This window comes from Leuresthes tenuis, unplaced genomic scaffold (assembly GCF_036924035.1).
Source record: "Leuresthes tenuis unplaced genomic scaffold, fLeuTen1.0.hap1 SCAF_14, whole genome shotgun sequence".
Lineage (NCBI taxonomy): Eukaryota > Metazoa > Chordata > Actinopteri > Atheriniformes > Atherinopsidae > Leuresthes > Leuresthes tenuis.
Window position 1 is genome coordinate 7,079,286 of NW_027325368.1, and position 15,293 is coordinate 7,094,578.

A 15,293-nucleotide genomic window follows, 5' to 3' on the forward strand; every position below is an offset into this window, starting at 1 on the left:
TCAACATAATTTCTGTTATTTTTTTAAAATAGTTTGACCAATCATTACCATTTTTCAGCGCCTCGTTGTTTTAAAGTTTAATATCTGAGCAATCTTAGTCCAGTTAGGTCATTTAAAATAGTGAAACTAATTAATTAAAACTCACTGAACCAGGTTTCCAAACAAACATGCAGACACCTAAAAGAAGCGAACAAAACAGACATGGACAGAACATCTCTCACACATATTTATTGTAAAAAATACATATAAAAACAGTTTCTGAGACATACAAAAGATCGGAGCTTAGAAACAGTATATTGAACAGACAAGAACCAAGCCATTTTCTTGAATTTCATTACATATTTACAATTTAATAAATAAAATTCAATTTGTTTTTATACCAGAGTAAAGGCAGACTGTCCGCGTCTTGGGGAGGCAGATATCGCTGTGGTGACTCTTTGAACATTCTCATCCAATACGTCGGGCTCAAAGCACAGGGCAGACACAAAGCCATGTGATTCAAAACCAATAGTTGAGGGACATTTATACAAAATACCATCCTTCGTTGGCGAGGAGCTAGCCTACAAACTGAGCGTTTAGCTAGCTTTGGGTAAAAATCGAGGTATTGCACCACACAGCTTAGAGGGAGTAAGAAAGTAAATCGAGAGTTATGTGGGGTTCTAGGATTGTCTCTCGTCTTTGTTGACAACCCAACCCCCACGGACCCCCCCCAGGCATACACAAACACCCCCACCCCTCCCAGCCAAAGTATACAACATCATAACTTATCACCACAACAAACGTAACACCTAATGATCAATGCACCACGTCTTCTGCACACTCTCACACAATGCTCCCAATGCACAGACAGACTTTTGGCATATTTTTTATATATATATTTTTTTTTTTATATCTATAATATGAGAAACATGCACAGGGCTGCCCACTTCTTGGGGGGGCAAGTTGTAGCACCTCAGACTGCAGAACAACAGAGACCAGAAGAGAAAAAAAAAAAACAGAGGTTTGTCAGCTGAATGCTCGTATGACCCTCTAAACCGATCCGGACCCCTGCTGCAACGAGAGTTAAACACATGGAACAGACTCAACTTTAAAGCAGACCGCAAGAGCAATCACTTCTTGTTTTTGTTCTTTCCACAGGCCTGTGCACAACCTGTGTCAGACAGCGTCTGCTGAGCAGCCTCACTGTTAGGCTTCCTCCTCAACTCAGCCCTTAAAACAAGCATCTGTTTGCACGAGAACCCCTTCACCACACAAAGGCAAAAGGAAGCCATTTAACACATTTAGCCGTAATCATGAGAAATGTGATAATATCAAAGCTAAAACCTTTCGAATAAAAAGTCAGGGGGGAAGCGGAGGGGGCGGCTTATGTAATAATTTACCATCAGCTGTCCATAGCCCCCAGTGTTGTGGAGAGGGGCAGATGCCACATGACGCAAACATGCCCCAAAAATACATCCCTCAGTCCATCCGTCCCTTTATCCCTCCCCGATCAGGCTTGAACCAGATGGTAAGCTATTGCTCTGGGCCTTGTCCAAGAATAAAAAATCCGGACGACGCCCCAGAGAGTGAAGAGAGAGGAGTGGGACGAAAAGCCAAGCTGCATTCAAAGTACCAAAGTTGACGTGTAACAGGGCGTCCGCCGGCGTGGGTGAGATTAGAAACAAGCTTTGAAAATGAGAAAGTATAACCCGCTTGACCAAGCAGACATGTGGCCAAATTACAGTGAACACACACACACACACTGTGTTGAAAGTACAGTCATGCTAAGGACATATTTTATCCCTGGTCATCATCTCAACACACACAAGCGCATCCACGCCCACACACACAAGTTTTTGCAAGAGAAGGAAAAATAAAAATCAGCCTTGACGGACAAAAGTGCTCAAGTTGGTGCCAACACGGCGCTACCATGGCCCTATGAAGCATTCACCACCTTCCTAAACGCTCACCAAGTAGCAGCACGTTAAACTCAGCCCTAACTACCCCCCCCCCCACCCCATGAGAAACTGACCTAATAAAGAAAAGGAATAAAAACAAAAACAAACCTCCCCTGAAATGGTTACAGGTCATAGAAAGCAGAGAACAGCAGCTCCCCATTCACCAAAAACAAATCCTCAACCTCTAGCTAGCTCAAAATAAAGCAACGCTTACATGGTATCAGTTTGCGCTTTCAGTGAGAGGTCTGTTCATTTTGGGTGAGCTGAAGAAATGAAACATTCATCCGATGTATGAGGAACAATACTCTTTTTGCAAAATACTTGATAAAATGAGTGATCCCATTCAAAGGGAGTCAAAAACACACAGGAGAGGAGCCGGAGTCCCAGTCAGGATAACGTTTTCCTCTCCCATGTTTAACATGGAGCAAGTTCCACGAGTTTGGGATGATAATATTTAGAAGCTCCGCTATCTCAAGTCCACAGAGGAGATGGGGGGGGGGGGGGGGGGGGGGACACCAGCACTTCTGTTCCAACAAGAGTCTGGACCGCAGATTAGACAGAGCAGCTGGTTTTATGGTTGACGTTTGGCTTGAGAACGTTTAGATCAAGTTCAGATGGATCGATCCAAGCGGAGAGCGACGGGTCTCGGTAACTGTAGCCTCCTGTTGGGGTCGTTTGTTCTCCACTGAAATGTTTGCGTCTGAGAGGGTCAGCGGACTTTTGTTTGTTCAATTACACATTTTTATTGGGATTTTATTGGGATTCAGTGTAGTCTCCTGTAAGGACAGAAAAAGACAGAACATTAGATGAATGATGTTTGAAACTTTCACAACAGCGTTTAAACTGCCCCGTGTTTACCTGCCTGCATGCATGTCCTTGCTACTTTGCCCCTGCAAACATCTGCCTTTAGAGTGCAACGGGAAAGTATTTAATCAGCATTAAGTTCCGTGACAAATAACTCTGCAGTAGCTGGTTTTTGATCTGATTAGCACCAACGGAAACAAAACACGCAGGTACGCATGCAGCAAGGTTGATAACGAGGTGAGGGTGCAGAACTTTGCACTGCAACAATCAGTCCCAGCTCTCTTTTTCTTTACAGAAACACAAGTTTACAAGCCCGTCACATCTCACGTGGAGGCTCTGAGACTGACAGCAACAACTTGTGCAGCTTATTCGCTTGTCTCCCAGTGTGGGCCGACGTTCTTGGGCTATTCAGAAATAATCAAATAGTTTAATTATCTCAGGAAGTCGTGTTTATTCGAATATGTTGTCCAGCACAGCACAGCTTAAATGCTTGTCCCGTGGCAAGTCGTGGTTGTAAATAGATGCAACTCAGAGCACCAGGTGTAAACATGATACTAATGACAGTGGGAAAGGATTTAATCGGCTTGTTTTAATGGCATTCGATGCTTTTTAAAGACTCATTTATACAACAACATTACTCCAGAGGATTCACTGCGGTTTGGGGTTGACTGGGAGGTATTCAGCTGATTGCAATTTGCAAAATGTGCCACTAGATTTTTCACATGCTTCGCTTCTTAAACTCCATCTCCACCTGATTCCGTCCTCATCTGACGGAGGAGGACACGCAGCTAACTGGCTCTAGTTTGGCACCTCAGCACTGGAGGCAGCCATGGCTCAGATGGTGGAGCGGGTTGTTTACTAATCCACATTCCTTCCACAAGCCTAACTGTCCTCAGGCAAGACCCTGAACCCCAAAGTGCCTCTTATGGTAGACAATGCTTCAAATGGTTCTGCTGCCATTTCTGTGTGAGGGGAATGTTGAGAAAATAAACAATTTGTAGAGCTTAGTCACGGCTACAAGGCGTTCTTCCTTTTTAGACATTTTATCTTCTGACATGAAATGTAAAATGTACTCGCAGAACTCGACTGAATGAGTAATGATTTCCAGTAAAAACTAAACTATTCTACATTATTTCAGACTCTTTATTATGCACCAGCTGATATAAATGATAAGCTAACACTGGAGGCCTGATTACAGCTCAGCTTTTGCACATCTTATTCCACACTGATTAAAAGCATCTTAACTTCCTTCCCCTTCTACTACTTAACACAAAATTTGACCATGACACCTATTGCGACACAGCTGTGTCCAAAGTTGAAGCTGACCGAGTGTCTTGATGTCTCGCCATTCTGACACACACATACCTGAGTCGAGTCGGTCACTGGGCTGAATACATGTGACCTGTGAGTCAATCAAAGGGATGTTCAGGGCAGCAGGGCTTCACCTTGGACCAGGAATCAATGCAGCTGCAGGGAGACAAAACAAAAAAATTCAATATATTTAATGACTTGCTGACTTGAAAGGGTTCAAACTAAATGTGTGAAAGAATAGCACTTATTTAGATTGGCTTTAAGTCAGTAATGTAGAGTTGAAACAATTAAATTATGCCTCATTTACTGAAAAAGCCACTCATCTGTTAGCTGCAGTTCCTAAACTTTACCCCTATGTTTTGATAAATAACTGACAATGTTTGACTTGAAGAAAAAAAAATCCACTTCAGTGATGCTGTTTTTTTCTCCTTAACCAGATTCACAAAAGAACTATCAATAGCAATCACTAAAAAGCATGTGTCAAAAGACTGTTTGACACATGACAGAACCACCAAAAAAAGAAGTGGAACTGAATACAATAACCGAAGATGACTTAAGGGAGGGTGTGTGTAGGCTGCTTTAAATTAACTGATAGTCAGTTTTAGAGGGACTTTGACTGGAAGTGTAGAAGAAGTTACTTTATTGCACATATTCCTGTTTCTACATATGTCAAAGACATGGTTTCATATGTGAAACAACATCTTGACATGGATGTTTCCCTAGGTCCATTTCTAAGGTTGCCAGGAGTCGCACCTTTGCACTTTCAAGCACTTTGAATTGCCTTGTGTACGAATTGTGCTCTACAAATAAACTTGCCTTGCCACCTAAAGAACTATATAGCGCAGAATAGACCGCAAGTATGCACTGAAAAAGTTTATATCGATTACTAAAATCCCCACCATGACAGCGTGGGTGCAGAGTCTGAAACTGGTCTAAATAATGAAATATATGACTTACAGCTTGCACACAAAGAGGGATATTTTTACAAAAAGGTGGACTTGTGTTGCCAGATATTTAGATTTTTAAGCAAGAACAAGAAGAGCTACACTTTCTGACAATATACACTGCCATGCTGTAAACACTGCCTCCCTTTCACACATGGAAACACCATCTGTTTAGTCCCTATCAACTGCACTTATTCTACTTATCTTTATTATGATATCATCACCATCAAACTTTAATATAATTCGAGTCATTTATGTTAGATAACGAAACCCACTGTAATTGCTGCTGTTTTGTTATGTGAAACTATGGGGGAAAAAAAAATTTAAAAATCAAATAAAAAGCTTTAACCTTCAAAAAAAATCTGAAACATATCGCAGTTGGCTTGAAATGTCAGTTTTGCAGACCAACAACCACACCTACAAACGCTGGAATAAAACTGAAAGTCAAACACTATGACTAAAATGAAAGTTTAACTCATGTGTAGAAATCATGTGTAGACTTAAATCTGCTTGAAGTCAATAACTTTGACTAAAGCCTAAAGCAGGTACACACATCTTTGACTGTTTAGGTTATCTTTGTAAACCTCATTCTGCACTTAAGTGATGGAAAAAAAAAAAAATCAGTGACTCTTGGAAGACGGGGGGGAAAACCGAGAGCTGAGCATTACAGCATGCTTTGGAGAGGGTGTTTTGCAGTAAATGGACTGAATCATGCAGACACACTGGTGGTCCTTTGACAACTTCATAGAAATGTATTTTTTCTGGACCTTTTGAATGCCTACAAATTATTTGCTGACAAATCTCTTAGATGTGAGACCGTGCCTGGTTGAGATGTAATGATGTTTTCATAGTCATAAAAGCTCTTACTGGCAAATATAAGAGACCTTAATTAAAATTAATTGTTAGACTGCAGACACACGTGGATTTCTTTTTAAAATAATGTATGCTAAACATTGCTCTCTCATTTTTATGATTATCCTAAATGACAGTGCCTCGAGATAACCTTAGCTCATCAGAAGTTGGTAAAAGACAGTGTGTGTATATTTATCAGGGTTGGGGTATTATGTGCTCAAGTACAAAACTAAATTTTTCCTTATTTTCTAAAACCTCAGCTGCCACATTTTCTCTGATGTGTTAAAGGCAGTTATATTTTCTCACCCTACTCAGGGTGTTTTACCCCTCTCCCAGTTTTCTCTGCCCAACATTTTACTGTTAATGAAGTATATAAACTGAACTTGGTTACCTCTTATGGTAGACGCAGAGGCAAGCCAGCCTGGCGATTGTCTCACCCTGTACCAGATCCTCCAAACAGATAGAACACTCGCCATTGTCTTTGCTGAGCACATCCGCTGTAAATACACACACAAAGCAACAGTAAGCGTCACCAACCTTATAAAAACACACAGCTGTTGGAGCATTTTGTGATATGATACTTACTGTTGTAAGGTAGGGGAGGAGATGTGAGGCAGCTCAACAGGTGATCCTCGATCCGACCACCCGGGAAAGGCTTTGAGCAGAAGGGACAGCGGATATCTGCAGCGGGGAGAGACACAACAGAGGTGAGATTACCACACTGTGTCACAGAGAGATCTAAATGATAAATGATGCGTACACCACATCAAGCACATGTGCCATGTGTAGACATCGAGATTACACAGACCGCAAAATGAGAAGTTTAAAACGCAGACAGACAGTTGGAGTAGATGCCGTCTCCTCCATAAGACAGCGTGGATGATTGTACTCAAGTTGATCTGAAATAGCTTCATTTGACTGTATGCATCACTGAAAACAGTGACTCAGGCCTCAGGGATAGCCACCACTAGAGCCATTCCTGGATGTGACAGCCAGGCGGAAACAGTGCCTCGCTGCCCTACATTCCCCCACCCCACCCCTCCTCCTCCTACAAGCTGCTGCCAACAGTGAGCGGGCATTTGTGGTTGTGACCCATTTCCCTACACTTGCTAGAGGGCTGGCCTGGGAAAACCCACCACACTATAGTGTTTTGGCTCAAAATGTCACGTTTGCAGTCACATCACCAACATCTCTGTATATCTGATTATCTAATGTACACCGAGTGCGCATTTTCGAGTCCTGTGCAAACTCAGGTTCCATTTTTAATACAGTTTGACAGAAATGCAGGCGGTTACTTAATGTTTCCACCTTGCATGCTGCTGGACTATCACTGACAACCACTGTCAACAGGCCTTGTGACATTAAAGGGGTTGTATGTCACCACTTCCAGTTTTACGCCATAGCTCTGCTTCAGACAATGAGGTCTCTGATGATTTTAGTCAGCATGCAAGCACGGGAAAAGAGATTATGTGCTCAGGAATGTAAATTCCACAAATAATCCATTTTAATTTCAAAATAGGTTGATTTAGGGTTTGATGGAGCCATAGACATGGTACTTTTATTTGCCATAAAGGTCGTTTTGGAGAGGTTTCTGAATGGATATTACAATCATGGCTGGATCATAAAATACCAGTAACTAACTGTTTTACTATTTTCTGAATAAGTCACCCACCCACATATTCACTAAAAAAATGTCTTATGACTGCATCAGCTGTCAGTAACTAATTTCATCATATTTCAGTCTTAAGTGATCCGTATTTGCTCATATTGCAAAGTCCTAACAAATCCATGGAGTCTGTGAAGCTTCTGTTCAAAATAGCTCCTTGCAGTTAACATCAAACAAAGTAAACACTATTTCTGATGGACATAAAAATATAAATATGTCTGAGTCAGATGTATTTATGCGTCACAAATAATGAACACTGCGTATTTTAAAGTACAGAAGTTTGGTGTTAATACTTACTGCCATGTCGGTTGTTAACACGATAAAGGCCGATCCAAGCCTCTGATACCGGCCGCTGGTGTGTGCCACGGACCCGGGCCGATCTTGCGCCAACGCTGCGGGCGGAAGAGTGGCGATTCCCGGGGAGCCGCTCGGAAAAAGTGCGGTGGGGTGTGCGGCCTGTCTCCTCACCGGGTTGGTGTTCTCCACTGGCAGGTGCCTCTGGGCTTACATTGCCTTCTTCCTCGGGTTTCCCGTCGCTGTTGTTATCGTCAGCAGGCGAAGCTTGGCTAATGCCAGACGGGATGCTGGGGTGGTCATCGGGACTACCGTCGGCGCTCGCCCCATGCTGCCCCAAGTCCGAGTCGCTGCCCTCCTCAGATCGGCTCCGGTTAGCCTCCGTGTCCTCAAAACTAACCGAGAAGTCGACAACGAGACTGGTGGGCCTGGTACAGCGGGGCCGCCGATAGGAATCCCGCTTTGTGCCATCTTTCCCGAAAGGAGAGGGAACCGGGTCTTCCTGTAGGCGACTTGCTCTCGTCCCCATCTCTAGCGGACTGGCTAGCTGAGCTGCTTCCTCAAAACGAATCACCACACAACAAGGGGACGCGTTAACCTTTGAAACGACCCTTCAACCGTCGAATATTCGGCTGTGAACGTTAAACAAAAACAGTTGCCCAGTAACGATGCTTTACGAAGAGAACAGCTTTCGCTCGACGTTCTTGCTCCGGCCTCAGTTTGTCCTCTCAGTCCACATTTTCTTTTATTTTTGACGTGCCCGTTGTCGCTGCTGCAGCGGAAATAGAGCAGTTTCGCTTCCTCTTTGAGCCGTGCACAAAAAGTTACGGTAACGTCATCACGTAAATAAAAATGTGCACTTTTTTGTTTTCTGATTTTGTTTATCACTGACCACTTTTTCTTTTTTACATACGGAATGATCCAGCTTTGAAAAAGGAAAAGAAAGAAAAATGTTATACTTAAAAACTCAGGAAGGCGCATACGACATATGACAGTTATTACGGTAAAACGTACATACAGTGCTGACAAATTAGCGCCCTGTGCTTAGCTTAGCAGCCAAGTCGGCGTCTGTTGGACGACGTTTACGGGAAAGTGATTTGATCCACATATTTATGCTAACGCCACGGGGCATTAATGATAACACAGCACATCAGAAGAAGTTCAGAATGAGCCCGTCGGCCCATGGGGTTTAAATTGTGGGTTTTGCGGTGAGTTTTCAGTGTCTGACGTGAGAAACACCATGCCTATGTAAACTCTTGAGTCATTCCAGAAGTAGGTTTATAGGAAACAATCTTCACCTGTGTCGTACAGTCAGTTATGTTTAATGCCACATATAATATCATTAATAATTGAATGCCGAGTTGGTTCGAAGTTATATAACTCAAGGAAAGTATTGTTAATGCATTAAAACACCCTAATCTTAAGTGTTTATTTGAACACTTTTCTAGCAGTTTAAATAATCATAATGGGGGGGGGGGGGGGGGGGGGTTGTAAAAGTAAAGTTCACTTTTTGGTTTGCAGAAAGCCAGCTTTTAATTTAAACCACTTAAAATCATCTATGTATTTTTGTTTCCCAGTGTAGTTATCTCGCCTGTCATATGTTCAGTGGTAGTCTGACTCAGACTTTGCTCCCATTCTCTGAAGAGTCTTTATTGAGCAACACACCCAAAAGTGTTCCAAAGAAAGCTGCTGAACGACTTGCCTTGACGCCATTTAGAATTATAGGGGCTTAGAAAGAGGAGGCTCCTGTTGGTGATCGCCTTTAACCCTTTCATTTTTTTTTCTCCTCACAGATGAGGGCACTGACTTTGCAGCAGGCCAACGTGGCCCAAGGAGAGCAGCGGCAGCCAGCCACATGTGGGAGTAGCTTGTCCTCCAACTATTGTCCTCCAAGTCTGGAGAATAGGATTTTAGCTCAGGCCTCCATGACAATGCCTCAGCCTTGCTCTTCGCTTACAAACTTTGCAGAACAACCTTCCTCTTGTCCATCTCTCCAGCCCTCCAGACTGTCCTCCACCTCATCCTCCCTCCTCTCCACCTCTTCCCCCGCAGCATCCATCACCTCATCCCTCCTCAGCACTGAAAACAAGCTCCTAACTGATTTGCCTCATCTCTCTTTTTCCTTGACCTCCTCTATCACTAATGATTCTGTGCTCCCCACATTCCTGGGCAGCAGTGGTCTGCTCAGTCGCCTTGCTCAACCTCCTTCATTCATGCATCATGGTCTGGGTGGAGAACAGAAGCAGAACGATGGAGGAGATGAAGACGCAAAGGAAATATCTGAAGACATGCTGTCCTCTTTTGAAGAAACAAGTGTGGTACATGAGAAGTTCTTTAAAATGCACAAACATCACTGCTAATACTGTTTTATTTAAGAATTTTCACCACCACTGTTATCGATGCATCTGATACTGTTTTAATGTAGCTTTTTCTGCATTGGCAGCATCCTGATGATGATGATATGTTGTCTGAAGATGAGAGGGCAGAGGATGCAGCTGATGTGGGGACAGCTATGGAGTTAACTGTCCTGGAAACAGAACTGAGCAACCAGGAACTCGAAAACGCTGTCCTCATCAGACAGAAAGAATTTGCAGAGCTTGATGGACGAAATAAAAACACTGAGGAGGAGCTGAAAGATAAAAAGGTTTTTTTTTTTTTAGTTTTTTTTTATACTGCATCTTCATATCACTAGAAAATGTTCAGCACTGTCAAGTTTACAGTGGGTGCTGACTAAAGTGATCTTACGCCTTGATTTTCTGTCTGTCCATCCTTCAGTATCTCCTGCTAAACGCTGTGTGCTGCTCCTTGGTAAATCGGAGCAAAGCTCCTGGCCAGCAGGACTGGGATTCAGAAAATGGGGTTTGGACCACCATCATAAAGCTGGCCAAGGACATCTCTGCCCGTGACCCACAGTTTCTTCTCAAGGTGTGTCTGCATGTTTGTGCAGATGAGCGTATTTAGGTGTGCGTATCTGAGGGTATTCTATCAAACTGGTTTAAAGTTTGTGAACTTTTGGTTACTTCTTAATGTTTCAGTTGGAGGACTTCATCATCATCCGTCATCACGTTTAAATAATCAAGCAAAACAACTGAGAAAGTCACTGAACACAAACAGTGAAACGCTTGAAATAAAACTTGTAGCTATATTTCATAATCAAATCCAGTACATGTACAGGATGTTGTTTTTTTTTTTTTAAACTGGCATATTTCCATGTGTATCTATGATTGTATAAATCACAAGATGGATTTTGACTTACTGACAAGCTTGAAAATATTAGCCTAGTTTTTCTTCAGGTCTCCACACAGTGTCCAACGTGGCTGTTATGTGATGTTATGTGATTATCTCATCTGGGGTTTAAGGAACACTAGAGTTATATGAGTGGTACAGCGTGTCACAAGTGTTCCCTTTTTTTTCCTCACATTTTTATGATGGAATAATTTTCTCTGGATATAAACAATTGTTTCAAATCATTAATCTCATGTTGGTTCAACAGTAGAAAAAGAAGAAAAATGGCACAAAGTGATGAAGTAAGGAATAATTATTTGGTCATCATATCATATTGGATATTTGCTCTTTGTTTCCCATCCAGGTGGCAGTTTACACCAGACAAGAGTTAAACATTCGCATCACTGCAAACTTCTTACTGGCTCTAGCTGCCAATCTGCCCTCAACTAAGTCACATGTCCGCAGATACTTCTGTGCGGCTGTACAGCTGCCCTCTGATTGGCTGGAAGTAGTCAGAATCTACAGCACAGTAAGTGTTAGTGAGCATCCACTGCATGGTGTGTCCGTCTCTGTGTTTCAGTTCTGTTTTCACAGTATTATTGTCTTTTTCCAGTGTTTCAGCCGCTCTCTGCCAACGTGTATCAAGAAAGCGATGGCTGACAAGTTCAAGCAGTTCAACGAGTATCAACTGGCCAAATACAACACACGCAAACACCGCTGCAAACACAACAAGAAGAAGTGCAAAAAAAAGGTACAGGCGCAGTCTAAACTGGGTTTTACTCACATAAAACTAACATGATCTTGTTACTGTAAAACGTTTAATTACTGGTGATGACTGTGTGTCATATTTTGAGTTAAACTTTGTGGCGTTTGCCTTAATCAACGCTCGGTGGATACATTCCTCACATATCCTCTGACATCTCAGTGTTTTGTTCTTAATACATTGTTTATGATTTCCAGAAACCGACTGAAGAACAGCTCAAAAAATGGGCTAACCTGCTCAGATCAGATGCCTCTATTCTGAAAAAGTTTGTAAGTCCCTATTTATTTCTATTCAGTGCATTAAGCATTTTGATTGTTTTTCAATCATGTTTTATGAACCATTTCTTCAGGATTTTAGTCCAGAATTTGTCCTTAGAACTAAATAAAAAATAAATCCTGCCGAACAGCTGAAGAACAACTAAAAATCAGCTTTTTTATGTTTACTCATTCGGTTTAGCTATTTGTTGCTACCGTTTAAACACTCAATAACAGTGGTTTGTGTGTGCAGTTGCAGGTAGAAGGTGACAAGGTGGTGGTGGAAAAGAAGCAGAGTGAATTCAGTTTTAAGAAGTTGATCAAGAAGCTGCACATTAAAGAACCTGCTGAACATGTTATGGCCATTCTTGGAAGAAAGTAAGTGTCAGACGGGACCAATTACGCACACAACCAAACAGGTGACATCTGAAGTGTGAAGGTTTCAGCATCACTCTGTAATATTTAGCTGATGTTCAGAATAAACACACACACAGGTGCACACACACACACACACACACACACACACACACACACACACACACACACACACACACACACACATATATATATATATATATCATATAATCACAGATTTTCTAGCTTACTGATGGCTGAAACGTACATGAATTTCTACGTGCAACTGTGCTCAATCTTTAACTCACCTTCTTAGAGAATAAACCACCAAACATACAGTGTTAAACTGTAAATGTTTGATAGTGGAAAATAGTTTGAAACACACCATGAAATCAAACGCAGTGTCCTACTTCTTGTCTTGTTTCCACCAGTTGCGATTGTGCCACTTTCCACCTCTGTCAGTGTTTTTTCCCCATCACACATGTGGTTTAGTTTTAAACCAGAAGCATTTAATTTTGTGCCCACTTGTACAAACTGCACTCAGTTGAGCAAACTCACATATTTCTGATGTATTCACTCAACTTCCTCTCTCAAAACCCCTGCAGTTGATTTCCACACTCTTTTTCTTGGTATATGTAAAGTATTTATGAGGTCATGAGACCTTGGTTTCAGCCCCTGGACGTCATCTTGTCATACAACAGAGTGTCGTCAGCTACAGGTATCTTAAGCTTCACTATAATAAGGACAATGGCCTTAATAATGACTGTTTTCTCTTTTTTTTAATTTCTCTTTTTATTCATTATCATTAATGATGATATATATTTATTCTGTTTAACGTAGGTAGGAGTAGTAGTGATGTGAGACATGATGGGGAGTGAAGATTGACTCAGTTCTCTATGGTCTTCCAGCTTCCTGCTTTCTTACACAGTCAAAATGTCATCCTCCAGTCTGTTCTTAAGCACTTTTCCTTGATGTTGTTGGAAAATGTCATGAGGATGAGGAAACTTTGCTGGAGGATTTCATAAAGACTTGGGGAGAGAAGTGTTGCAATGAGAATCTTCCCCCACTCGTACACTCAGGTGTGATGTGGGTTGGCAGCACTGAAACTGTGCAGCAAATATTCCCCAAAAACCACATGAAGTACATCTGTTAAAAGTGCATCTGGTCTTATCACAGTGTTTCACATATGTCTCATCATAATGAGACATTATAGAAAGTATCATATCTGATAATTACCTGAAATGTTCATTTTCAGGATTTATGATTCAAAACAGTAAAGAAACAGGCTTAAAAGTGACTGGCTGCACACACTCACCCTCCTGTCTTATTTAATGTCTTACAGCTCGTACAGCTGTGTCAAAATAATCAATCGTACCTTTGAAAGTAGCGGCAAAAAGGAATGTGAGACAGAATTACTGCCTTTACTTTTTTAAAGGGTAGATTCAGTGTTTCTTATACCGTTGGAGATAACAGGGGATCATTGGAGCTCCTTTCTGTAGTATTTGGAAAATTTGATCAGCTCTTAACACGGCTGCTGCTGCAATGCTTCTGCATCATTTCACTCATTTAGCGACCTTCCTAAGCAAAAAAGATTGTTTGACAGCACCCACAGTCAGCGCTGTTTCATGGAGCTTCTGTAATAAAAACACAAAGCCACTTCTGAAACGTGCTGCAGTGTGTCGGGTGAAGTCATGTGACCGCATCTGAGCTGAAAGGCGTCACAACAGCAGAAACAAGGGGTCAGTGTTCCTCTACATTATGTCACGTACCGTATGTAACCTGTTTTTCTGCTTCTTTCAGTACACAGACATTCTGTGGCTTACAGATCATTTAAGTTTTTTAGAAACTATAAATTTTGATGACTCGCCCTGTATTTCCATCCAATAGTTGTTTTCACCATTTTGTTTTGTCCATCTCTTATGGCTATAAAATCAGACAATATTACCCTAGAGCTTAGGACCTTATGCCTAGTGCTAGATTGGATTAGCAATTCTATTCCTCTGTGATTAATTGGTTTGCCACATGGCTCATTACACTCTGGATGTTCCACGTTCTTATGAGAAAGTGGGACTTGAATAGATGACTGCCCTCATTTTTACACCTCAGATGGTTTCAGGTTTCTGTGCCCACTCAAAAGTAATATGGTGTGTAATTTGAAAAATGGTTTCAGAGCTAAAAGTGACAATACTTTGCTCGACGAGCAACTCAATCATTGTGTTTCCATCTTAGCCGTTTTTTAATATGTATTTTAAATCATCACATTTCATAATATCTCGTTAAACTCTGTAAGTCAACATTTTACATTAAACTGAAACTAAAGCTTTCAGATAAAAGTAGGAAAGTAAAGACTCTTCAGAATTTTAATGGTGGAAACATCAATATGCTGAAACAATTGGTGCTGCATCAGCTGTTCCTTGGGTGCTTAAATTCATGTAATTTGATTCTGTTTTGTGAATAAATACCTTTTTGTATTTATTACACAAATGAAAGGAAGTGAAATTGTGCAAAAGTCTTTGAGAAGCCAGATAAAACTCTTTGAAAAGCAGTGCGTTCGTCTGTTCCCAGGTATCCCAGTGACCTGAAGGCGTTCACACACAGTGGGATAAAAGGCACGTGGGACAGAGAAAGAGCCGGGCAGCGGATGAAGCTCAAAGAGCCGCAGACATGGGAACGCCTGCTCAGTTCGGAGGGCAACACGGCCGCCACCTGGGAGAAGCTCATAGGTCTGACCCATAACTCAGAGCTCCAGCTTGTCAGCAAGCTGAGTAACATGCACAGACTTGCAGTCCAGTCCTGCCCAACCCCTGCATCAGTATTTCCAAGTTGATGATAGGAAGAAGCAATTCATCGCAGAAATTTTTTTTTATTTTTACTAACCTGTAATTTCCC

General features: G+C 41.8%; 2 protein-coding genes across 3 annotated transcripts in view; one reads left to right on the top strand and one right to left on the bottom strand.

Annotated features, from left to right (window-relative positions):
• Positions 1–213: 213 nt before the first annotated feature.
• LOC140268822 (uncharacterized) lies at positions 214–8,612 on the bottom strand. 2 transcript variants are annotated; one of them, XR_011907564.1, is made up of 6 exons: positions 7,812–8,612; positions 6,434–6,529; positions 6,240–6,345; positions 4,107–4,208; positions 1,722–2,713; positions 214–1,691 (listed from the first exon to the last, which is right to left on the bottom strand). XR_011907564.1 is itself a non-coding variant. In XM_072363810.1 (5 exons), the coding sequence occupies exons 1-4, from the start codon at positions 8,335–8,337 to the stop codon at positions 4,151–4,153; spliced, it is 786 nt and encodes a 261-aa protein (XP_072219911.1). In that variant the 5' UTR covers positions 8,338–8,612; the 3' UTR covers positions 214–2,713; positions 4,107–4,150. The 2 variants fall into 2 exon arrangements, 1 of the variants encoding a protein (XP_072219911.1); XM_072363810.1 differs by having other exon boundaries at positions 214–2,713.
• A 219-nt stretch (positions 8,613–8,831) lies between these two features.
• tep1 (telomerase-associated protein 1) overlaps positions 8,832–15,293 on the top strand; it is a 29,327-nt gene continuing 22,865 nt past the window's right edge. The window contains exons 1-9 of the mRNA XM_072364630.1: positions 8,832–9,016; positions 9,602–10,126; positions 10,252–10,452; positions 10,584–10,733; positions 11,398–11,562; positions 11,647–11,784; positions 11,994–12,065; positions 12,304–12,428; positions 14,970–15,127. Of these exons, the coding sequence (XP_072220731.1) occupies positions 9,602–10,126; positions 10,252–10,452; positions 10,584–10,733; positions 11,398–11,562; positions 11,647–11,784; positions 11,994–12,065; positions 12,304–12,428; positions 14,970–15,127 (1,534 nt within the window). The 5' untranslated portion in view covers positions 8,832–9,016. The remainder of the gene's footprint in view (positions 9,017–9,601; positions 10,127–10,251; positions 10,453–10,583; positions 10,734–11,397; positions 11,563–11,646; positions 11,785–11,993; positions 12,066–12,303; positions 12,429–14,969; positions 15,128–15,293) is intronic.

Bases quoted from the DNA above. Each gene is read 5' to 3' on its own strand.
- LOC140268822 (XM_072363810.1), bottom strand. From the start codon at position 8,337: ATGGGGACGAGAGCAAGTCGCCTACAGGAAGACCCGGTTCCCTCTCCT. The intron at 6,530-7,811 runs GTAAGTATTAAC...TCCCCGCTGCAG, and splicing joins TGTTAACAACCGACATGGCA to ATATCCGCTGTCCCTTCTGC. The intron at 6,346-6,433 runs GTAAGTATCATA...GTGTATTTACAG, and splicing joins TCCTCCCCTACCTTACAACA to CGGATGTGCTCAGCAAAGAC.